This window comes from Letharia columbiana, assembly GCF_014066305.1.
Source record: "Letharia columbiana isolate WasteWater2 chromosome Unknown Sc0000011_s2, whole genome shotgun sequence".
NCBI lineage: Eukaryota > Fungi > Ascomycota > Lecanoromycetes > Lecanorales > Parmeliaceae > Letharia > Letharia columbiana.
The window spans coordinates 174,288-192,866 of NW_023501049.1; the positions used below are offsets into that span (position 1 = coordinate 174,288).

The 18,579-nt window shown below is 50.8% G+C and overlaps 10 protein-coding genes across 10 annotated transcripts; 7 read left to right on the plus strand and 3 right to left on the minus strand.

Annotated features, from left to right (window-relative positions):
- Positions 1-38: 38 nt before the first annotated feature.
- Positions 39-466, plus strand: HO173_004291 (uncharacterized protein; the record flags this gene model as incomplete). Its single annotated transcript, XM_037306215.1, has 2 exons — positions 39-372; positions 426-466. The coding sequence occupies 2 exons, from the start codon at positions 39-41 to the stop codon at positions 464-466; spliced, it is 375 nt and encodes a 124-aa protein (XP_037166725.1).
- Positions 467-785: 319 nt separating this feature from the next.
- Positions 786-1,358, plus strand: HO173_004292 (uncharacterized protein; the record flags this gene model as incomplete). Its single annotated transcript, XM_037306216.1, has 1 exon — positions 786-1,358. The coding sequence occupies one exon, from the start codon at positions 786-788 to the stop codon at positions 1,356-1,358; it is 573 nt and encodes a 190-aa protein (XP_037166726.1).
- Positions 1,359-1,682: 324 nt separating this feature from the next.
- On the minus strand, positions 1,683-3,042 carry HO173_004293 (uncharacterized protein; the record flags this gene model as incomplete). The annotated part of the gene is made up of 4 exons (XM_037306217.1): positions 1,683-1,828; positions 1,887-2,022; positions 2,163-2,681; positions 2,803-3,042. The coding sequence occupies 4 exons, from the start codon at positions 3,040-3,042 to the stop codon at positions 1,683-1,685; spliced, it is 1,041 nt and encodes a 346-aa protein (XP_037166727.1).
- A 293-nt stretch (positions 3,043-3,335) lies between these two features.
- HO173_004294 (uncharacterized protein) lies at positions 3,336-3,940 on the plus strand (the record flags this gene model as incomplete). Its single annotated transcript, XM_037306218.1, has 3 exons — positions 3,336-3,418; positions 3,513-3,760; positions 3,858-3,940. 3 exons carry the CDS (start codon positions 3,336-3,338, stop codon positions 3,938-3,940), a joined length of 414 nt encoding a protein of 137 aa, XP_037166728.1.
- A 527-nt stretch (positions 3,941-4,467) lies between these two features.
- HO173_004295 (uncharacterized protein) lies at positions 4,468-6,108 on the minus strand (the record flags this gene model as incomplete). The annotated part of the gene is made up of 4 exons (XM_037306219.1): positions 4,468-5,461; positions 5,508-5,686; positions 5,744-5,857; positions 5,923-6,108. 4 exons carry the CDS (start codon positions 6,106-6,108, stop codon positions 4,468-4,470), a joined length of 1,473 nt encoding a protein of 490 aa, XP_037166729.1.
- A 2,690-nt stretch (positions 6,109-8,798) lies between these two features.
- HO173_004296 (uncharacterized protein) lies at positions 8,799-9,734 on the plus strand (the record flags this gene model as incomplete). Its single annotated transcript, XM_037306220.1, has 3 exons — positions 8,799-9,060; positions 9,120-9,316; positions 9,369-9,734. 3 exons carry the CDS (start codon positions 8,799-8,801, stop codon positions 9,732-9,734), a joined length of 825 nt encoding a protein of 274 aa, XP_037166730.1.
- Positions 9,735-10,228: 494 nt separating this feature from the next.
- HO173_004297 (uncharacterized protein) lies at positions 10,229-11,878 on the plus strand (the record flags this gene model as incomplete). The annotated part of the gene is made up of 3 exons (XM_037306221.1): positions 10,229-10,954; positions 11,008-11,748; positions 11,801-11,878. The coding sequence occupies 3 exons, from the start codon at positions 10,229-10,231 to the stop codon at positions 11,876-11,878; spliced, it is 1,545 nt and encodes a 514-aa protein (XP_037166731.1).
- A 639-nt stretch (positions 11,879-12,517) lies between these two features.
- Positions 12,518-13,621, plus strand: HO173_004298 (uncharacterized protein; the record flags this gene model as incomplete). Its single annotated transcript, XM_037306222.1, has 5 exons — positions 12,518-12,756; positions 12,811-12,929; positions 12,985-13,109; positions 13,163-13,381; positions 13,433-13,621. The coding sequence occupies 5 exons, from the start codon at positions 12,518-12,520 to the stop codon at positions 13,619-13,621; spliced, it is 891 nt and encodes a 296-aa protein (XP_037166732.1).
- Positions 13,622-14,353: 732 nt separating this feature from the next.
- HO173_004299 (uncharacterized protein) lies at positions 14,354-16,196 on the plus strand (the record flags this gene model as incomplete). Its single annotated transcript, XM_037306223.1, has 15 exons — positions 14,354-14,392; positions 14,444-14,480; positions 14,532-14,587; positions 14,643-14,738; positions 14,832-14,885; positions 14,998-15,015; positions 15,076-15,091; positions 15,144-15,190; positions 15,243-15,288; positions 15,350-15,377; positions 15,429-15,457; positions 15,507-15,562; positions 15,631-15,831; positions 15,903-16,065; positions 16,129-16,196. 15 exons carry the CDS (start codon positions 14,354-14,356, stop codon positions 16,194-16,196), a joined length of 954 nt encoding a protein of 317 aa, XP_037166733.1.
- A 201-nt stretch (positions 16,197-16,397) lies between these two features.
- On the minus strand, positions 16,398-18,251 carry HO173_004300 (uncharacterized protein; the record flags this gene model as incomplete). The annotated part of the gene is made up of 2 exons (XM_037306224.1): positions 16,398-17,803; positions 17,864-18,251. 2 exons carry the CDS (start codon positions 18,249-18,251, stop codon positions 16,398-16,400), a joined length of 1,794 nt encoding a protein of 597 aa, XP_037166734.1.
- Between the last annotated feature and the right edge of the window lie 328 nt (positions 18,252-18,579).

The window sequence follows — 18,579 nt, forward strand, 5'->3', positions numbered from 1 at the left end:
CAATATCCACGTGAACAACGCCCCCACAGAATTCCACAATGCCTTCTCCATCACCTCTCATGACCCTTCCAAGGGAGCTGCACCTCTCCATCATCGATCAACTCGACTTCTTTCCCTCCAGCATGACCCTTCGCCTCGCCAACACCTACTTCTACACTCTCCTCAAACCACTCAATTATCAAGAAATGCTGGCCGTAGAGAAAAGCGACTACGCTCTATTCCACGATGTGGTCCCGTGCCACGGGTGCAGACGTCTTCGCCCCGGGCACAAGTTCAATGAGTATCAGCGCCATGTGTGCGTTCGAGGTTGCCAACACCGCGAGGAGAGGACGTGCATCGAGTGCAACGTTCGGGCGATCTATGACAGTTCAGGTAAGGGTCCTGACGTTTCTACTGGCGAACAGGAAAGTTGCTGAGGGTAGCAGGCAAGGAGGGAGGCGGTGGCGGAGGAGGCTTGTTTCAGTGAAGCATGGGAAGGGGCAGCCATTGGCCTAGGGCGAAGGAAAGCGTTTTTTATTGCGACTGTATCCACCAATGTGGCCATCAGCAGTGCCCGTAGAAAGCTCTGCCAAAGCCCCAATTCTGTCTTGCCTACACCTTTTCTCCTCTACAGTGCACTCATTCTCATCACTAATTGACAACACGCATCACCCTTTGATATGCACAGGTCCTACACACAGCAGCAACGTCATTAGCAAAAACTCTCTATCGCAAACCCCACTAACGATATCAACGCCATCTCCTCCACCCCAAGACCACCCTTCCGCAAGCACAGCAAGGTAACCATGCCCTCTCTCACGCAGCTCCCCCCAGAGCTGCACATACAGATCATCAAAAATCTGAAACTGTTCCCCGCCACCATGCTCCTGCGACTCACAAACAAGTACTTCTACAACCTCATCCACCCCGTCAGCAACGATAAGATGGGCCTCTTGGAATACAAAGCCTACAGCGACGCCCACAAGTTCCGCTACTGCGAGGATTGCCACCGTCTACGCCCGGGCCAGAAATTCATGCCAAGCGACCTCTTCCCGACAGTTTTTGAGCCGAGGATCTGCATCGATTGCGGTATGCATAATAAGAGCTATGTCTACCCTCGCGGATTGGTGTTTGAATCGAAACGGCAAGTTGGAGTGATGTGTGAGGATTGTCCAGAGCTGCCCAAAGGCAGCCTGGCCCGCCTTGAAGATCTCTGTCAGGAGTGCTGGACGAAAGTTGGAGCGGCGGCATGGGACTTTCCCGTTGTGGAAGAAAGGCCTAAGCGAGGAGGAGGTTCTAAGTCATCAAGCGAAACTGTTTCAGGGTACGGAGAGGTTGCATCATCAGGCTTGCTGCAGGAAATGTTGGAGACGATTTGAGGGTTGCGAGTTGCTGATGCAGGGGCTGCATTCAAAGAGGGGAAAGGGAGAGGGGAGCTGATGGGCATATCGTCGAGGGGATTCTGCATGCGCGGGAACGTCGAGCAATGAAACATACCTTAAGTTACAAAGGCCTCCGAGTATCTTCCCAGCAGACTTCATTCAATTGAGAAATAGTGTCACTGTTATGGCACCGCGTAAGTGTGTAGCGTTCTGGCATCAACCAGTCACCTTGCTTCACGAGAGAATGCTGAGTTCGCGCCCAATGACCTGGAGTGAGGATCGATGGCCTGGATAATCGAACTGAAAGCATAGGACTGTGGATTACAGCGCAAAAGGGTCCTTTGTTGGCCCTTCTTTCGTAACCAACAATATCTTGATGGCGGTGGTTGTAGGAACAAAGAACCCCATCTGATTTTCTTTCTCGGGCATAGGTACACTGAGTTGCTCAAGCGTGAAGCCATTCAGGTCTGTTGCCTGGTCAGAGCTTTGAGATCAGGACGGAGGCATCAAGTTCCCTCTACTTACCACATGCTGTCGTGAACGCGTCAAAGGTTTGCTCATTTCGAACTGTGGCGGAGATCAAAGTCCTGATGTTGGAGTATAGTTCGAAGATGTCTCTCATAGTCGCGATCAATGAAGGAATGGATTTGAGGTCATATGTCTAGACGCTAAGTCAGCCTTCCGTGTTCATTGAGGGATAGGCATCCATTGCCGACGGCAAGCTAGGAGTGTTATAATATAGAGTCAAGACTCGGGCAAAGGGCCTGATGACCCTAATTTCGTGGAAGTGAGATTACTCACCACATCAGCTCCGAGGACCAGATCGTAGGAGCGTTTCTCCTCGCGACAATCGGCAACTCCACCGATGAGAGCGTGACCCCATTGCAGGACAGCTGTCTGGATTAATTCTTTACCTTCTAATTCATTCAAGTGTATGTTCGACTTGAGATCGCTAATGACCTCTTGACTACCATCCGTAGCCAGTACACGCTGAGCGCCAAGATGTTTCGCGCAGAGAATAGACAGGAAGCCTGTACCAGAGCCAAGCTCAAGAATATCTTTGCCGGTGACAAGATGGTTTCCTTCTGAAGAAGACAGATAGGCTGCTAGAAAAAGTGCTGCTTCCCAGGTACGGAAGCCGGTCGTTCCAGAAGAAGCCAGTAACGATGGAGCTTCCAGCAGGGTGACTTGAGCAGCATTTAGGCCACGAATGGGCATTGTATAAGTCACGTAGCTCTTCTGCTGTGCTGCTGCGCTTGCGGATGGCAAAGGCTGGCCCATGTACCGAGCTAGACATCCCGATATATCATCTGAGATCTCCTGCTCGCGACAAGGTAGAAAGATTTAGTGACAAGCCATTAGAAAATCTTCAAAAAGGAGAAGAAACGAGGACAATGCTGAGCAAAGAATGAGTTCAAATGAGGAGAAGGAGAAAGCCTACATCTTCCTCCGGATCCTCCACTGCGTCCTCTAGGGCTTTCACAACTCTTTTGAGGACACGAAATTTGTAACGCTCAGGCGGTGCATAGGCAATTCCGGACTCATCAAACAGATCATTGTAAATCTGGGCCTGAGTCTCTGGCAATATGAGAGACTCTCTGAGAGGAAGCGTAAGTTCTTCCGGGTCAATAAGCTGCAGATACTGCCTCTTGAGGAGCTCCACGGGTGCAATGTCGTCCATTCTTAAGAGTACCGGCCCACGCTATTCAGACATCATCATTTCCAGGTCACTTACAGGTCCAACATAAAAGATCATGCTGAGCATACAATAATGCCAAGATATGTTGCGTTAGTACCAAAGAGGCTAGCTTCCAGCTAAGCGACACCTTATCGTGCACACACGCAACTCCCAGATGGATCTGCTCGACTTTGCTCGACCATCGAGGATCCAGTAACACACTCTCTCCGTCAGTTGCCGCATGTACATCTACGATACCCAGAGTCGGTGCTAATGAAATGATACAGCTAGCAAACATGGCAGACCGAGAGCAGCCCGTAACGCTGCGCACGCGCAAATTCATCCGCAACGCCCTCCTCGGTCGAAAGCAGATGGTCGTGTGGGTGCCCCTACCTCGCAGCGGCAACCTAGCTCCCTCTGACCCCTCCCTCACATCTACGATGGGCTGGAAGTCTGATCTCTTCCTTCTACAGTGACGTCCTCCACCCGAACCGCGCCAACGTCTCCAAAGACGAACTCCGCCAGAAACTCGCCGAGCTCTACAAAGCCAACAAGGACCAAGTGTCCTGCTTCGGTTTCCGCACACAGTACGGTGGAGGGAAATCGACCGGGTTCGCTCTGATATACGACAGCCATGAGGTGATGAAGAAGTTCGAGCCGCATTATCGGTTGGTCAGGTACGGGGCGGCTTCGAAAATTGAGAAGGCTAGTAGGCAACAGCGTACGTACTATCTTTCCTACATGGTGAGACGGGAGGCTACGTTTGGGCACGGGGCATAGCGGTGGGGATCTTGTGCTGACTTTGCGGGGATGGATAGGCAAGCAACGCAAGAACCGAGCCAAGACTGTACGGGGGACGGCCAAAGGGAAGGCGGCGGCGTCGAAGGATAAGAAGAAGTAAAGGATGCTGGATGCGTGCTGGTTCGTGCTTGGTCAGAAGACGAGGGTGGAACATGCTCGTGTGTTCCTACATATCATAGTCGCATTCTGTGGCGCATAGGGAATACAAGATCTTCCAGCTTCGAAGTAATGATTCTGCTTGCAAGATTGGTCGAATGACTCCATTAATCTATTAAAAATCTATCGAAAACACTGACGAAGCCCCTCAAGCGTCTCAAATCCTTTTTTTATTTGCCTGATAATCCAGAACGCCGAAGAAAGAGCTTCCGGTTCAAAGAGAGGATGATATGGCTGACTGGATTCCGGTCTGCAAGCTCTGCCAGCAAGGGAAGAAGGCCATAGTCGGAGAGGGACCATTCTATCAGCCCGTAGTCTTTGCATCGACCAATGCTGCGAGCTCTACAAGCTCGGTGAGGATCCAGAAGCTGATTCAGACCATGTAGTAGCAAGATGCACGAGCAACGGTTCTAGTAGGTCAGCTGCAACCGAGGCGCAGCAAACATGGCAGCATCAAACCGAGGAACTGTCTTACTGCTTTCCACCAGGCCTGCGACCATGGCCGTTCGACTTGAGCACCTTAGCCGGGTGCTTCCCACCCCCTTCGAAGGAACCGTTGAGCAGATCGTAAGAAGGCGAACGTCGAGGCTGCGGTTGCAGGATTCGAGGACGGCCATGTGGGTCGTAAACACTCCCGTTTCTGATCGCCATCCCGGAGTCGAGCGTTCTCTCCGGCACGTGAGAGCCTCTGTGTCCACCATTGCCGTCAAAAGGTGAATTCAAGCTCGGGAGCTGGCTGTTGGAGTGCTGATTGGACTGCATCGCCAACGTTGGGCTGGCGGCGTAGCTGCCGACGTTATTCGTCGTTGAGCTGTCTATGGAGTGGAAGCCAGAGGTATTTTCGCTAGAAGCACTTGGCGAAGTGTGGGTCATATTGAGAGAGCTGAGCGTCGACATTTCTTGGGTCTCGCTAGGACATGAAGATGAAGTGTTGCTGCCCTGACCTGTGGCGTTGATAGCGTCTTGGGACGCCGAGCTGACTGACCCTTGGCTAGTCCCTGTCTCAAGGTGTTGTTGGTACAAGGTAGGATCTTCATCGTTCCCCTGGATGGATCCATTGCTGGCGTCGAATGAGGAATGAATACTCATTGGATCGGGAAGCGTCCTGTTGCCACCATAAGCTGGCAAATGGGTGACGAGCGGAGACAAACCAGGGAATATCGGGGATCCCTCTGCCGCCACATTTGGGACCGAAGTACCCGTAGATGTCATGTAAGAGACCGTCGAAGTCTCATATCTCAAAGGATCTTGATCGTAGAGCAGAGTGTGAGAGGTCGGTCTGCCGTTTGAAGGCAATGGATTCCACTGCTGAGCGTAATCGAGGGTGGGATAAATTGGCGTAGGTGCTTGTGACATTTGAAGAGACGGTCCTTGAAGGGGCCTCTGCATGTCATACTGACCATTGTAGCTGGTCGGGTAATTGGTATTGAAAGGAGGGCGCGCTTGTGAAGTCGAGTATGGCGCGCTGGAGATGTCAGCAAGCGCTTCGAGTCCCCTAGAGATTGGCTCACCCTGGGCCTGTGTAAGGAGTGGGCACGTGCTGGGGGACATGGCTAACGTTGGCAAGAGCGTACTGGCTTGGATCGGTTGTGATCCGGGTCATATAGTTGGCCGGGGCAGGTGCTGAATGGGGCCATTCCGAGTCACTGGAGACCTGCATTGCGACATCTTCTATATGATGAGAGTTCACCTAACTCATGTATACGTCAACAGAAGGACCAGAGTGGTGGACGTTGGTCATCCTTACCCTCAGATAGTGGCAGGAACTTCGCGGCACCCCGGCTGCCTGACAGGCCTCGCAGCCGTTGCCATCCAGGCGATCACCGGTACATTTGATCTTCCTCTTGCGGCAACGTGCACACTGCATCACATGTCAGCCCTCGTCTGCATCGGATCAGGCTGTATGAGTTGCCTTGAACAACGTACGGCTACACTATTTCGCTTCCTCGGCTTCTTGTCCCCTCGTGGAGACCTAGATTCATCACTCTCATTGCCATCAGGGTAAGCTCTTATATTACCACGATAGGTAAGCGACCTTGGCTGAGCCATAACCTCGTTTGGGTGGCGGTGGGTGCTGAGTCCTCGGGCAATTCCGTGATAAGCACGGGTCATTACCTTGTGCACTCAACACTGGGCTCAAATTGGACTGAGCGGGCGGTGGTGTCAAGCTTTTGTATTGACGTGGACTCCAAAGTGAGAGGCTCCCAGCCAAGAACAATGCCTCTGGGACGGACACCCTCCTAGCCGCGTTCTCCCCACTGCGAAAATGGAGTGTCTAGTAGGAGGCGGTGAAGTGTTAGATCAATGTTAAACGATAGGGGGATAGAAATTGGGAACGAGGTCTCAATATAAGTAGACTGATGGACATCTAAATTGCAGAGACAAAAACTGCTACAATCACTCTGCTGCACGAGGACCAATTCGTTTCCAGATCAACGCACAAGTGAAAAGACCTATCGACTGCTCCTTCTCAGGTAGGATTGAAGTGTCTACAGATAAAAAATAGCGACTTCAGCTCATCGCCTTACACGCAATTCATCCGGGGTGGGTCCAACTTTAGTGGGCGCTTGCAGCCAGTGACATAATGTCAGTAAGGTACATACAGGAAACGGGATCAAGCGTCGATTATCTGCAAGATTCAATCGGATCTTAAGGTTCCGGTAGACGCTTCGGCCGCAAAAAAGTGATGAAGTTCGAATATTCTTGATACCACTCTGCTCGGAGGAATCTAACCTCGGTTGACACCAGAGGAGCTCAGACCACAGCGCGCCAGAGAATAAGAACAGCCATTGCTTGGACGATCTTGATCCTTACTCCCGAAAACATTATTGTGGATCGGCACGAGTAAGGCAGAGTGAAACTATCCATAGATGGCTGCTGAAGAAGTCGGTAGGATCTCCTTCTCTTACAATAAGCATTTGATTGCTCACAGCAGTAGCTCTATTTGTTTTGTGATAGGTCGGCCATAATTTGGGAGGAAGGCCATGTCTGCGGTGACAGTGTGCGTTGTCTGATTGCCTAAGGGAAATCATTGTTTGATGGTGGTGGTAGGGCTTTCAGGCAAACTGCTTTAATCCGATTTGCCAGTCCCCACCCTGTCCTTCACAGATCATGCCAAGCAACCACCCAAAATTAATTGAGCACTGCAATGTTCTACTCTAATGTAAGCGAGTCTCACAGTGTGTGAGAAGAGGATGCCGGCCATCGATTTCCCGTGTCAGAACCAGGCTCTGTCTCGGGCAGCAAACCGAAAACAAGCTTGCTTGCAGCTCCATGTGTTTCGGGTCCGTCTACTGTACCAGATTGGAAAAATTTGTCTTCCACGCCTCGTGATCTTGCACACTACCTTGTCCATACAGACTCATGTCGGCTCAAAGCCGCTGTAAGCATGTCCACAGAGTGGAGCAGGAATTCCCGGACTGGAAGCAATGGGTGTCGCTGAGACTAGTGTGCCAAGGTAGGATCAAAGCTGATCCATTCGCTGAACAGGCGGACACAGCGATAGCCTCGCGGCTTCGTATTGCGTATATGTAGCATGACGAAAAGGGAATTCGAGCCAGCGGAGGTCGCCCGGATTCAGAAAAAACCTCCTGCACCGCTTTTCGACTCGGACCTACTGACACGGCTCGTATGCAGCCTTACTACAAGGCATAGGTTTTGAAAGCTCCGCTGTCTGGGTTTTGCTAAGCACACTGTCCGAATTTAGTAAAACGGCACAACTATCAAAAATGATTAAATACGAGGTAGACGTTGAAACAGCCGCAACAACAGCATGGCGGGAGGCGTCGTCAACTATGGCCAAAAACCGCTAAGTCTTCCCTGAAGGCTGTGGGGACCTATTTTGCGATGTAGACATGTGATTTGATTTGATTGGCAGCCGCTGATATTGACCAGCAGGCACTGGGCTAGGAGATTTGTAGTTGGTTCCACAATGATGAGGACGTGACGGGATCCAACGAATCTTTGATACACCGCACGGATAGCTGCAGAGAAAAGACGCTACCCCCCCGGCGCTGAGTGCCGTTTCAGGTGTGCTGAAAGGCAGATGGACAGATGGACAAAGCCGGAGGATGCGGTCAGCAGATTTTTGCTTCCTTGTCCTCCAAGATAGAATTCCAAGATAGCGTTCGGTTGAAGTATGTCTGGTGATGCGGTGAGAGATGCAGGCTTTGATTGATATACGCGTCGTTCCAAGGTACGGATTGCTAAAACCCCTCGGTGCCGTCACCGCGGTGCCTCAGAACACATCTGCCCAGTCTTTATCTTTCAAAGGCTCATCTTTGAGTCCCTGAACGTACAAACAAACGCCAAGCACTCGAAAGCCTCTTGACGGAATTCTGCCTCACCACCAGAGCCTGGAGAACTCTGAAAACACCATCGAACGATATCGTAGAGGCAGCTTCAGTGAAAAGCCTGAGGTTAGCCCATAGGTCTAGCCTCTCCTCATTTAGACGCAACGCTAGAACCCTCGCGTGATACAGAACGACTGGCCACTCGTAAATTTCCTACTAACAACGACTCTGACGCAAGAACTTCTGCTTCATAAAGCGTTCAGATTGTAATTATCTACAATCTTGGAATTGAAATGTTTCGTAACAAAGTTTCTGTTACGCAGCAATAGAAAGCTTAACACTTCGAGGGATTTTACAGGGGTTGCTAGTTTTCAAGTACTCTATTTTGTCGCCCGCGAGGCGCCATACCCAATCCTTGGCGGCGATCGTCCATTATCACAGACGACAGTAATAAATCGGACAACACCTCATTCTTTCAGTAGCCCAGCACCGCCTTGAAAGCTCGCCATCATGTCCGAATTCGATGAAAAGCTGCAGGTCCAGGAGACTGGAAGTGGACATGACGTCAAGAATGATGAGAAAATAGAGGAAACGGAGATCTTCGGGGAAGTCGATGAAGAGGCAGAGGAGGAAGCGCGAGAGAAACTACGCCGCGAGAGGGAAGCTAGAGCGCAAGCTCTGACCTTGGAAATTGTGGGCGATCTACCTTATGCTGAGGTCAAGCCCCCAGAGAATGTTCTCTTTGTATGCAAGCTCAATCCTGTCACAGAAGGTCAGACCATCGATCCTGCGGCCTCTACGCACGTACCGCTGACAAGCTCTGCTCAACAGATGAGGATCTAGATACGATCTTCAGCCGCTTCGGTCCAATCGTATCCTGCGAAGTCATTCGAGACAAGCGCACAAAAGACAGCCTGCAATATGCATTTATCGAATTCGAGAACCAGAAGGACTGCGAGCAGGCATATTTCAAGATGCAAGGAGTGTTGATTGATGATCACCGCATCCATGTCGACTTCTCACAGAGTGTATGCAATTTCCAAGCCTCCCCACATGCCTCTTTACTGACCAAATCTATAGGTATCGCGGCTTTCAGACAAATGGAGAACTGCCACAAACTCCAAACGAGCGCAACACGGAGGGGGCTTTGGTGGTATCGCTGGTCTCGAGAAGAAGCGACAATTCAGGGCTATAGATCCGAAAAGTGACGAGGACCGCAAACGCTCTAATGGCTATGGAATGGTCATTGACAAAAATGCAATACGCCATGAACGAGACAAGGAACCCGATCGACGAGACCGGCCGCGCAAACACTCACGAAGTCGGAGTCCTAGGAGTCACGATCGATACCGAGAACGTGTACCTTCAGGAGATGTTCGGCGAAGAAGAGACAGAAGCAGAGACTACCAACGAGATGACTATGAGGACCGCAGCAGGAGGCGGTAGTAACAAAGAATGGTGAAGGTTTGGAGCTAACACGGGTCATATACGAATCATGGTGCCATGGAGCGCGTGCATTACTGGCGTTGATGGCTACATTTTGAACCATTGGGGAGAGGGAACTGTGTATAGATACTGGAAGAGATGTCTACATGGCATGCCTGTTGTTCGACCTTGTAGCACTATCTGTAGTTTCTTTACAGCACTACTATTACACCACGTAGCCTGAGCTTTGCAGACAAAGTGCTTCCAACACTACTTACCCTGTCTTGACATTCCGCTCGATTATTCTTGCTGACTGCATTTGGTTAAAGGGTAGGGCTCAAGATCTTGGCATGCGGGGGGTTGTAAACAACCCCCGCCACTTCGCCATTTTCTTTTGTTCCACTTCGGCCCTGGTACACAAACGCCCATACTTTCATTCAGCTAGGCAAACAACCACATTTCATGATCGAGCTAACAAGTATCAGCTACAACTACCATTCCCTGTTTCATCCAAGATGACCTCCACAATGAACAAGATCCTCGAAAAGCTAAATCTCTCCTCCAAAGAAGAAGGAGTCCCGGCAAAAGAGCCGACGGAAAAAGAATTCGGTGAACTACGGGAACTTTATGAAAAAGCAGGTCAAGAGCAAGTTCTAACATTCTACGATAAGCTTGACACCGCCGAAAAAGCGGGCCTTTTCGAGCGTCTCTCTTCTATCGATCCCAATTACATTAATGAGATCACTCGGAAAGCACTAAAGCCTCAGGACTCCGGAAAAGAAGGGCAGACCAAGCTAGAACCCCTGCCAGAAGAAGCAACCGCCTCGATATTTGATTCAAAGTCAGAGGACATCGAGTCATGGTACAACTCCGGCTTGGATCTAGTAGCTGAAGGGCAGGTTGCTGTGGTGTTGATGGCTGGTGGGCAAGGCACACGGCTGGGTAGCTCTGCTCCCAAAGGATGTTTCAACATTGGTCTACTCAGCGGAAAGTCACTGTTCCAGATACAGGCGGAGAGGATATGGAAGGTCCAGCAGCTGGCAGAAAAGAAGAGCGGGAAGAAGGACATCGTCATACCTTGGTACGTGATGACTAGTGGACCTACACGAGGGCCAACAGAAAATTTCTTCGAGGAACATAATTATTTCGGCTTGGGAAAGGACGATGTGGTCATCTTCGAGCAAGGCGTTCTTCCCTGCATCTCCAACGAAGGGAAGATACTATTGGAAAGCAAGTCAAAGGTATAAGCCATATATGATGGGACCCGAGGCCCGATATTAACGTCGATTTGCAGGTAGCAGTCGCTCCAGATGGGAATGGTGGCATCTACCAGGCACTCTTGACCTCCAATGTTCGAACCGATATGCGGAAACGAGGAATCCAACACATCCACGCCTACTGTGTGGATAATTGCCTGGTGAAAGTGGCTGACCCGGTGTTCCTGGGCTTCTCTGCATCCAAGGACGTGGATATTGCCACCAAAGTGGTTCGAAAGCGAAGTGCGAAAGAATCAGTCGGCCTGATCTTACTCAAGAATGGGAAACCAGATGTCGTAGAGTACTCGGAGATCGACACAGCTACTGCGGAGGCCAAGGATCCGAAGCAACCAGAAATTCTCAAGTTCCGGGCAGCAAATATCGTTAACCATTACTACTCATTCCGCTTTCTGGAGACCATCGAAGAATGGGTGCACGAGCTCCCCCATCATGTAGCTAGAAAGAAGATTCCGTACGTTGACACAGACAAGGGGGAGACAATCAAGCCAGAAAAGCCAAATGGTATCAAATTAGAACAGTTTGTCTTCGACGTTTTTCCAATGCTCGATCTTAAGAAGTTTGCATCAATGGAGGTCAAGCGAGAGGACGAGTTCTCGCCCCTGAAAAACGCCAAAGGAACAGGGGAGGATGACCCAGATACGAGTAAGAAGGATATACTAGAACAAGGCAAGAGGTGGATCGAGGCAGTCGGAGGGACTGTGGTGAGCGACAGTGGAGCTGATGAAACTGCGGTTGAAGTCTCGCCTCTGATCAGCTATGTATGTCAATGCCCCCGTCTCTTGATCCTGCAGTAGTTGACAGTCCCAATAGGGCGGTGAGGGTCTTCACTTTCTCAAAGATAGGACAATCAAAGCTCCTGCCGTCATCGAGAAGGAGCCTTCGGAGTGATGGAAAGGTATGCACAACAGCTCTGCCTCTACAGGATCGGAGAGAGTATGCATGGTTATATGTTGAAGGTGTACACTAGAAGAACCGAGGAGGTTCCTCTGTGGAGCAAACGAGATGACAGTCCTGCCAGGCCAGTGCGCTGAAGGGACTTGACTAATGCTCCGCTCGTCATCTCCAACATTCCACCCCCACAATTCCGCCGTTCCACGATCCCGCATGTAGTAAGCGTAAATTCGAATTTACCCGAGAGCGGTTGGCATCTGTAGAATTTTTGTCGACGTTTCTTCTCCCAAAATTGGCATTGTCAGGTCGTACAGTTGCATCGGAGGGCTGAAGGTACATAGCGAGCTGTGCTTTGGGAGGAAGGAAGCGCTGTGCGGTTGAGGGCAGGAGATTTTAGGTTACAAGGTATGCTTCGCAATACCAGAGCCACCAGAAGAAGTAGCAGAGAGCAAGAACTCAGAGAGCGAGATGCTGACATGTTGCGCTGTCTTATAGGAATCATATTCTCAGGTTGGACTACAAGGTACCGAACTTTTTCACAGAGCGAAATTCACTGTTGCCATCCACACAATCACCCGTTCGCAAACAACTTCATGACCCCACCCATCCAAATCACCACCCCAACATTCCTACATCATGGACCCAGGACCATGGCAATATGGCAATCGTCAATACAGCATCAAGCTTTCTGATACAGGTGTCGCAGGGCTGCAAAAATCAGCATTGGATATGTCTTCTTTATCGCGCCGGGCTTGCTACAAATGCGGGAACGTTGGGCATTACGCTGGTCAGCAACATGGCTTCCAGTTGGAGAAGGCATGCAAGCTGATATCGTGCAGAAGTATGCTCGTCATCAGAACGCCTATGTTACAACTGTAAGCTTCTTCGCTTCCTTGATGCTTCCTCTTCATGCGCTGACTCAAAGACAGGCAAACAGCCTGGTGTGCATCTATCACTCCTCGATGTAACCTTAAGATAATCCGAGCGCATCTAATTCCCATTATAGGACATGAATCCAATGGATGCCCGCATCCTCGCACCACCGACAGTAAGTCAATACCCACACAGAGATCTCTAGGATGGTCACGCTGACTCTTGCGAAGCCAAGCAATGCTACCATTGTCAGGGTCTTGGGCACGTCCAGGCAGACTGTCCGACTCTGCGTATCAGTGGCGCCGGCACGGGAGGTGGACGCTGCTATTCTTGTGGCCAACCGGGTCATCTAGCGGTACGTACTCCTGCATCTCGTATTCGGTCGTTCTCGCTGACGGTGATCGACAGCGATCTTGCCCAAATGCAGGCTTTCAACCCGGACCTGCATTCGGTGCAGGTCGGGGAGCTGTTCCTCCCCGTGGCGGATTCGCCGGCGGTTTTCGCGGAGGCTTTGCGGGAGGTGCTGGTGGTCCACGTCCTGCAACATGCTACAAGTGTGGTGGACCAAACCACTACGCTCGTGACTGTCAGGCGCAAGCTATGAAATGCTATGCATGCGGCAAGCTGGTGAGTCGACTTCGGAAAATAATTTGTGAGTTTCAAGTCTAACCTATGCAGGGCCATATTTCTCGCGACTGCACAGCTCCCAATGGCGGCCCCCTTAATTCTGCAGGCAAGGTTTGCTACAAGTGCGGTCAAGCAGGGCATATATCTCGGGATTGCACAGCGGCCGAAACGAATGGTCAGATCCCCATTGATGGCGCAGTGGATCAAGTGCAGCCAGCGCCTACCACGGTCGTCGCCTAACGTCAAAAATTGAACGGCCAACGATCGAATCTCCTTTCTGTACTATGACCATACGCTTGTTCACAAATCTTGCATACAATCTCCTTTGCCAATACTAGCACCTAATGTTGACGAACCCCCCAAAAGCGATATTCCATTCAATGGTGTTCCGCATCCTGGCATATCCAAAGACGTGACGAACGGCGTCATCCATGTATTCTAAACATCTTGCTTCTGCTGGTGCGTCGCGTAGGAGAAGAGATGGATGGACCTGGAGGAGCGAAGGAAGACGGATGGTAAGCGCGGACGAGCGCGGCCAGGATAAAGAATCAAGGCTAGGATGGAGGATCTTTGATGATGATGATGGAGGACCTTGTTCAATTGAGTCAGTGCTTGGCTCTACCATGATTTTAGATCCCAGAACGAGACCTCAAGAGTCAACATTGGTTAGGCACAATTTTTCGTTCCATTGACAAAATGCAGCTTCTCTCCTTGAAAACAGTGGTGCAATCCTTTCGGTCTGCAATAGCAAAGAAATGCTTTGACTTGGCGGCTTTGAGACAGAAATCTCGTCCTTGAAAGTGGACAGCTTGCCAAGACTCAAAGCTGTGTCTCCACAGCTCGATATCTCACATCATCTCCACCATTTTCCTCGACCAAATCTATGCTACTCCATCCATTTTTCCAACTGCACCGCCAGACTTGACTCTACCTGCGGGCTCGAGATAGAAACTCCTACAGCTATACCTTGCGATGACTGCCTCAACGGCTGGAGATGATTTCGACGATGAGGTTTGAGCAAGCTTACGCCATCAAATGACTGCCATTGAGAACACTATCTAGGACTTCATCGTTGATATCGACGGCATCCAAGCCCATGGTACGTTCCACCGTCAGCAAGCCACAGCCGTTTAGTGCTCATGAACAACAGGTGTGGGAGCAGCAGACATCACAAAGCTCAAGGCCAATGGCTACTACACTGTTGCTGTGGGGATTTTCCTTGCTTTTCGTCGAAATGAAAAAACTGGCTGACACTGCTAAGTCGGTCCACGCTGCTACACGCAAGACGCTTCTCAAGGTCAAAGGCTTCAGCGAAGTGAAGGTCGAGAAGATCAAAGAGGCTATCACGAAATTGCAGGTATGTTGCTCTGCATTCAATCCCTGCTTGACTTTGACTACATCGCAGCGTAGTGGCTAGCAAGTGATTTGCTGACCCTGCACCTCCCACCAGCCTTCTGCATCCGGCTTCATCACAGCAGTTGAGCTCGGTCACAGTAGGAAGAGAGTATGCAAGATCTCGACCGGAAGCAAGCAGCTGGACTCTATTCTCGGAGGGAAAGTCTGCCAGAGCCAGGCGCCGGGCTCCCAGCGGCTAACAGTGTGCCAGTGGATTCCAGAGCATGAGCATTAGCGAGGTATGGCAGCACCTTCGAGATTACTCCCTTGGCGACTTTACTGAATTTACCCTCATCTAGGTCTATGGCGAATTCAGTGAGTTGCATGCGTAAACCCTGGGCAAAATCTCGGTCTGAAAGGGCGAAAGGATGTGGAAAGACTCAGCTTTCGCACACAATGTCCGTTGTTGCTCAGGTTACTTGAAACTCTCCGCTCGACCAGCGTTTGTGAGCTAAAGCAACATCAGCTGCCGCCGGACATGGGAGGAGCGAGTGGAAAGGTCGCATATATCGGTACAACCTAGCATACATCCAACCCTGATGGTAGATAGCTGATATTCGCTCTCCAATTCAGACACTGAGGGGACCTTCAGACCCGAGAGGTACTCGACTCATCGTTTCATTGGCTCAACACAGCCTGCTCACTGTCACAGAATAGCACAAATCGCCGAGCGATTCGGAAGTACAACCCTCATCCTCTGCACATCAGGAACCCTACTAAACTCACCCAGTGGATCCCGACCAAGCCCAAGAAAACATTGCCTACGCCCGCGCCCTCAACAGCGAGGTCCGTACATAAAATCTTCCGTTCCCTATCCCTCTACAGCACCTCGCTAACATTCGCCATCGTGCTAGCACCAACTCGAACTCCTAAACACGCTCTCCTCTTCCTTCGCCAGCAACGAATACCGCCTCCTTATAATCGATAGCATCATGGCCTGTTTCCGCGTCGACTACTGTGGCCGTGGCGAGCTCGCGGATAGACAGCAGAAGCTGAATCAGTTCTTATCAAAGCTGACGCATATGGCCGAGGAGTTTAACGTTTGCGTTTTGATGGTACCGTCCACCTCTCCAACGATCTAAAGATATCAGTGGAAGACGGAGCGGAAAGCTGATGACCAGGGCAGACCAACCAAGTCCAATCCGACCCCGGCGCCAACGCTCTCTTTGCTGGTGCCGATGGCCGCAAACCCATTGGTGGACATATCCTAGCGCACGCTTCGACCACGAGGGTCTTGCTCCGGAAGGGGAGAGGTGAGGAGAGAGTGGCTAAGATTCAGGACTCGCCTGGTCAGTCGTCGCCCTGGTCACAGAGAAGCAGAGTCCTCTGACAAGCTCTGACTCGTTATGCAGATTGTCCCGAGCGTGAAGCAACCTACGTGATCACGAACGGCGGCATCAATGATCCAGAGAAGGCATGAATGGGATGAAACATGAGGACATTTAGGAGAAGTGGAAGGTAGCATTTGCATGATCATGTACCACCACGTCGCTGTATCCCCTGCATTCTGCGATATAGCCGGCGCACAGCTCATCAGCCTTCAAAGGACATTGGCTTAGCAATAACAATAATGAACGCTTCTTGTGGTATCTTCCCTATCAGACGAACAAATCCTGTGGCGTCACCCCCCAACAACGAACCTCGCCCCCATCACCACCCCACCTTCTTTGAACACTCCTGCCCTCGCCGCCCCCACATTCCTTACAGTACCACTCGACGCATATGTAGTAGCACAGTCTACACTCAGCGCCGGCGTCTGGAAATCACGATCTAGAGCATCAGCATTCAGCTGGGTCGGTACTCGATCTCTCCGTCTTGACCCAGGAGCTGGGGTGTCCGCTTTCCCATCTTGCACGCGTCGTGTAGTCACCTTGTCGGACTTCTTAGCAGGGCTGGTAGGAGTTGGCAACTTGAGCTTCACAATCTTCCTCTGCGCAGGGGTGTGATCCCTCGTCATTGGGGCAGAACTGAGTGGTGAGCTACCCGCCGTTGACGCAAAGCTAGTCTGTGTAGTTCGTGCATAGGTCGGGATGGTGGGATTGCAACCGGCTCTATGGTCATTGATAATGGCTGTAGCCATCGAATCGATCTGCTCGGAGAGCGTTTGTTTGGTAGTGATGATATCATAATAATGGCCGCGAGACCGCTTGACCGCTTTTTCAAGCTGAAGCGCTGGGAGTAGGCGCACGTTTGGTGGGGAAGAAGGCACGGGATTAGTCTTGTTACTTGGAGTAGGAACCGGAGATGGTGCGACAGATAGTGGGGAGGTTTTCGAGTAATCGTCAATAGACTTGGCGTTTGCGAGCGCTTCTGAACGCGACTGTGGCGCTGTATATGTACGGTCTCTCGTTGTTGCGATGCTTTGAACCGGTGAATGATCCACAGATTGATCCAGATTTGTGGTTGTAAACCCCTCGTGTCTGATCGGGGTGGGGTTGATAATGTATGCAGTTTCAGGCCCATCTTTGTTACCCTTACCCCAAGTGATGACAGCGTCAAGGATACCAAATTTGGGACTGCCAGCTTTCTGCATTTCTTCAATTTCCTTTGGCATGGATAATTGGGCCAGGCTCTCCAGATACTCGCCAATAATTGGGCGTTCGCCATTTTCATCTTGCCCAATCTCGTCGGCTTCAGACATGAGGGCGTCTGAAATTTCATTCCATCTCTGCTGTGCGCCAGCATAGGCCACTTTGCCCCGTCGGTACTCTCTAAGGCCTCCATCTGGGTTCTGACCAGAGGGAACAATGACCCAAGGTTTCTCAATCAATCGCCCAATTCGGTGACCAGTGAAACGGACAATGTGCTCAGTCATGGTATGAGCCTCGCCCGAGTAGCGCCGTGGGACGTAATGAGAGCCGCAGGGCGCGCCATTGAAGTAAACGTCGATCTTGACGTCGTTGATTTCGGTTATTGCAGTCGCCTTATCCTTGCTACCTTCAAAAGACTTATTGGAGAGGAAGACGGTGAGGCAGAGGGCATGGGGGATGAAAGGTGGTTTGTATTTCCGATTGGGTTCGATACCGGCTGGTGAAGGATTAGCAGAATAAGAAGCAGGTATGTAACATCATAATCGGGGTGTCTTACCATCTTTACTCGTCCCGACACCAATTTTCTCTCCATCCAAAACGACAGTTGTCCCGGCAGACTTTTTTCTAACCAACGGCACCCTAGCCGGCCTCGTGTTCCTCTGCTCTGTCGTGGTCAAATCGAAAAAGTTCTTACCCGCATGGACCATGTAGAATAGCATATCCTTATTGTTCCCCAGAAAACGTACATGGCTTCCTTCATCTGTGTATAATGGCGTCTCGCTCAGTGTCCCATCTATCGAATCTCTAGCAAATTGCTGAGCAATATCTCGGATAGACGCGCTGGTGGTGGGACTTTGCTGTGTGCGTGGATTGGGGGTCGTTGCCCGCCTAAGGTCAGAAACAGAGAGCTGGACTGTTGTCTTCTTGCCGTAGAGTGTTGGCATGATGCCGGTGCGTTGATGCAAACAGATGAAAGAAGACACAGGGAGAAGACGACGACGTTGGATTTGATGATGGGCGTGGTATGAAACATTGATGTAAACATGGGGGATTATGGATAGAGGTTCGCTTAACACTTTGTGCTGGCGGCTTTGTTTATCACAAGATTGGAAGGAACTCGCGGCCATTTTTCCAGTTCAGTCACATATTGAAAAGCTTTATTTTGTAGCATTCGAGTACATCGTCGGGGGAGCAAGCCAGAGATTAGGATCAGAAAATGGGAACTTACCCTCACAGACTGAAATCATGGAGAGCACTCATGGTCTCAGGCAG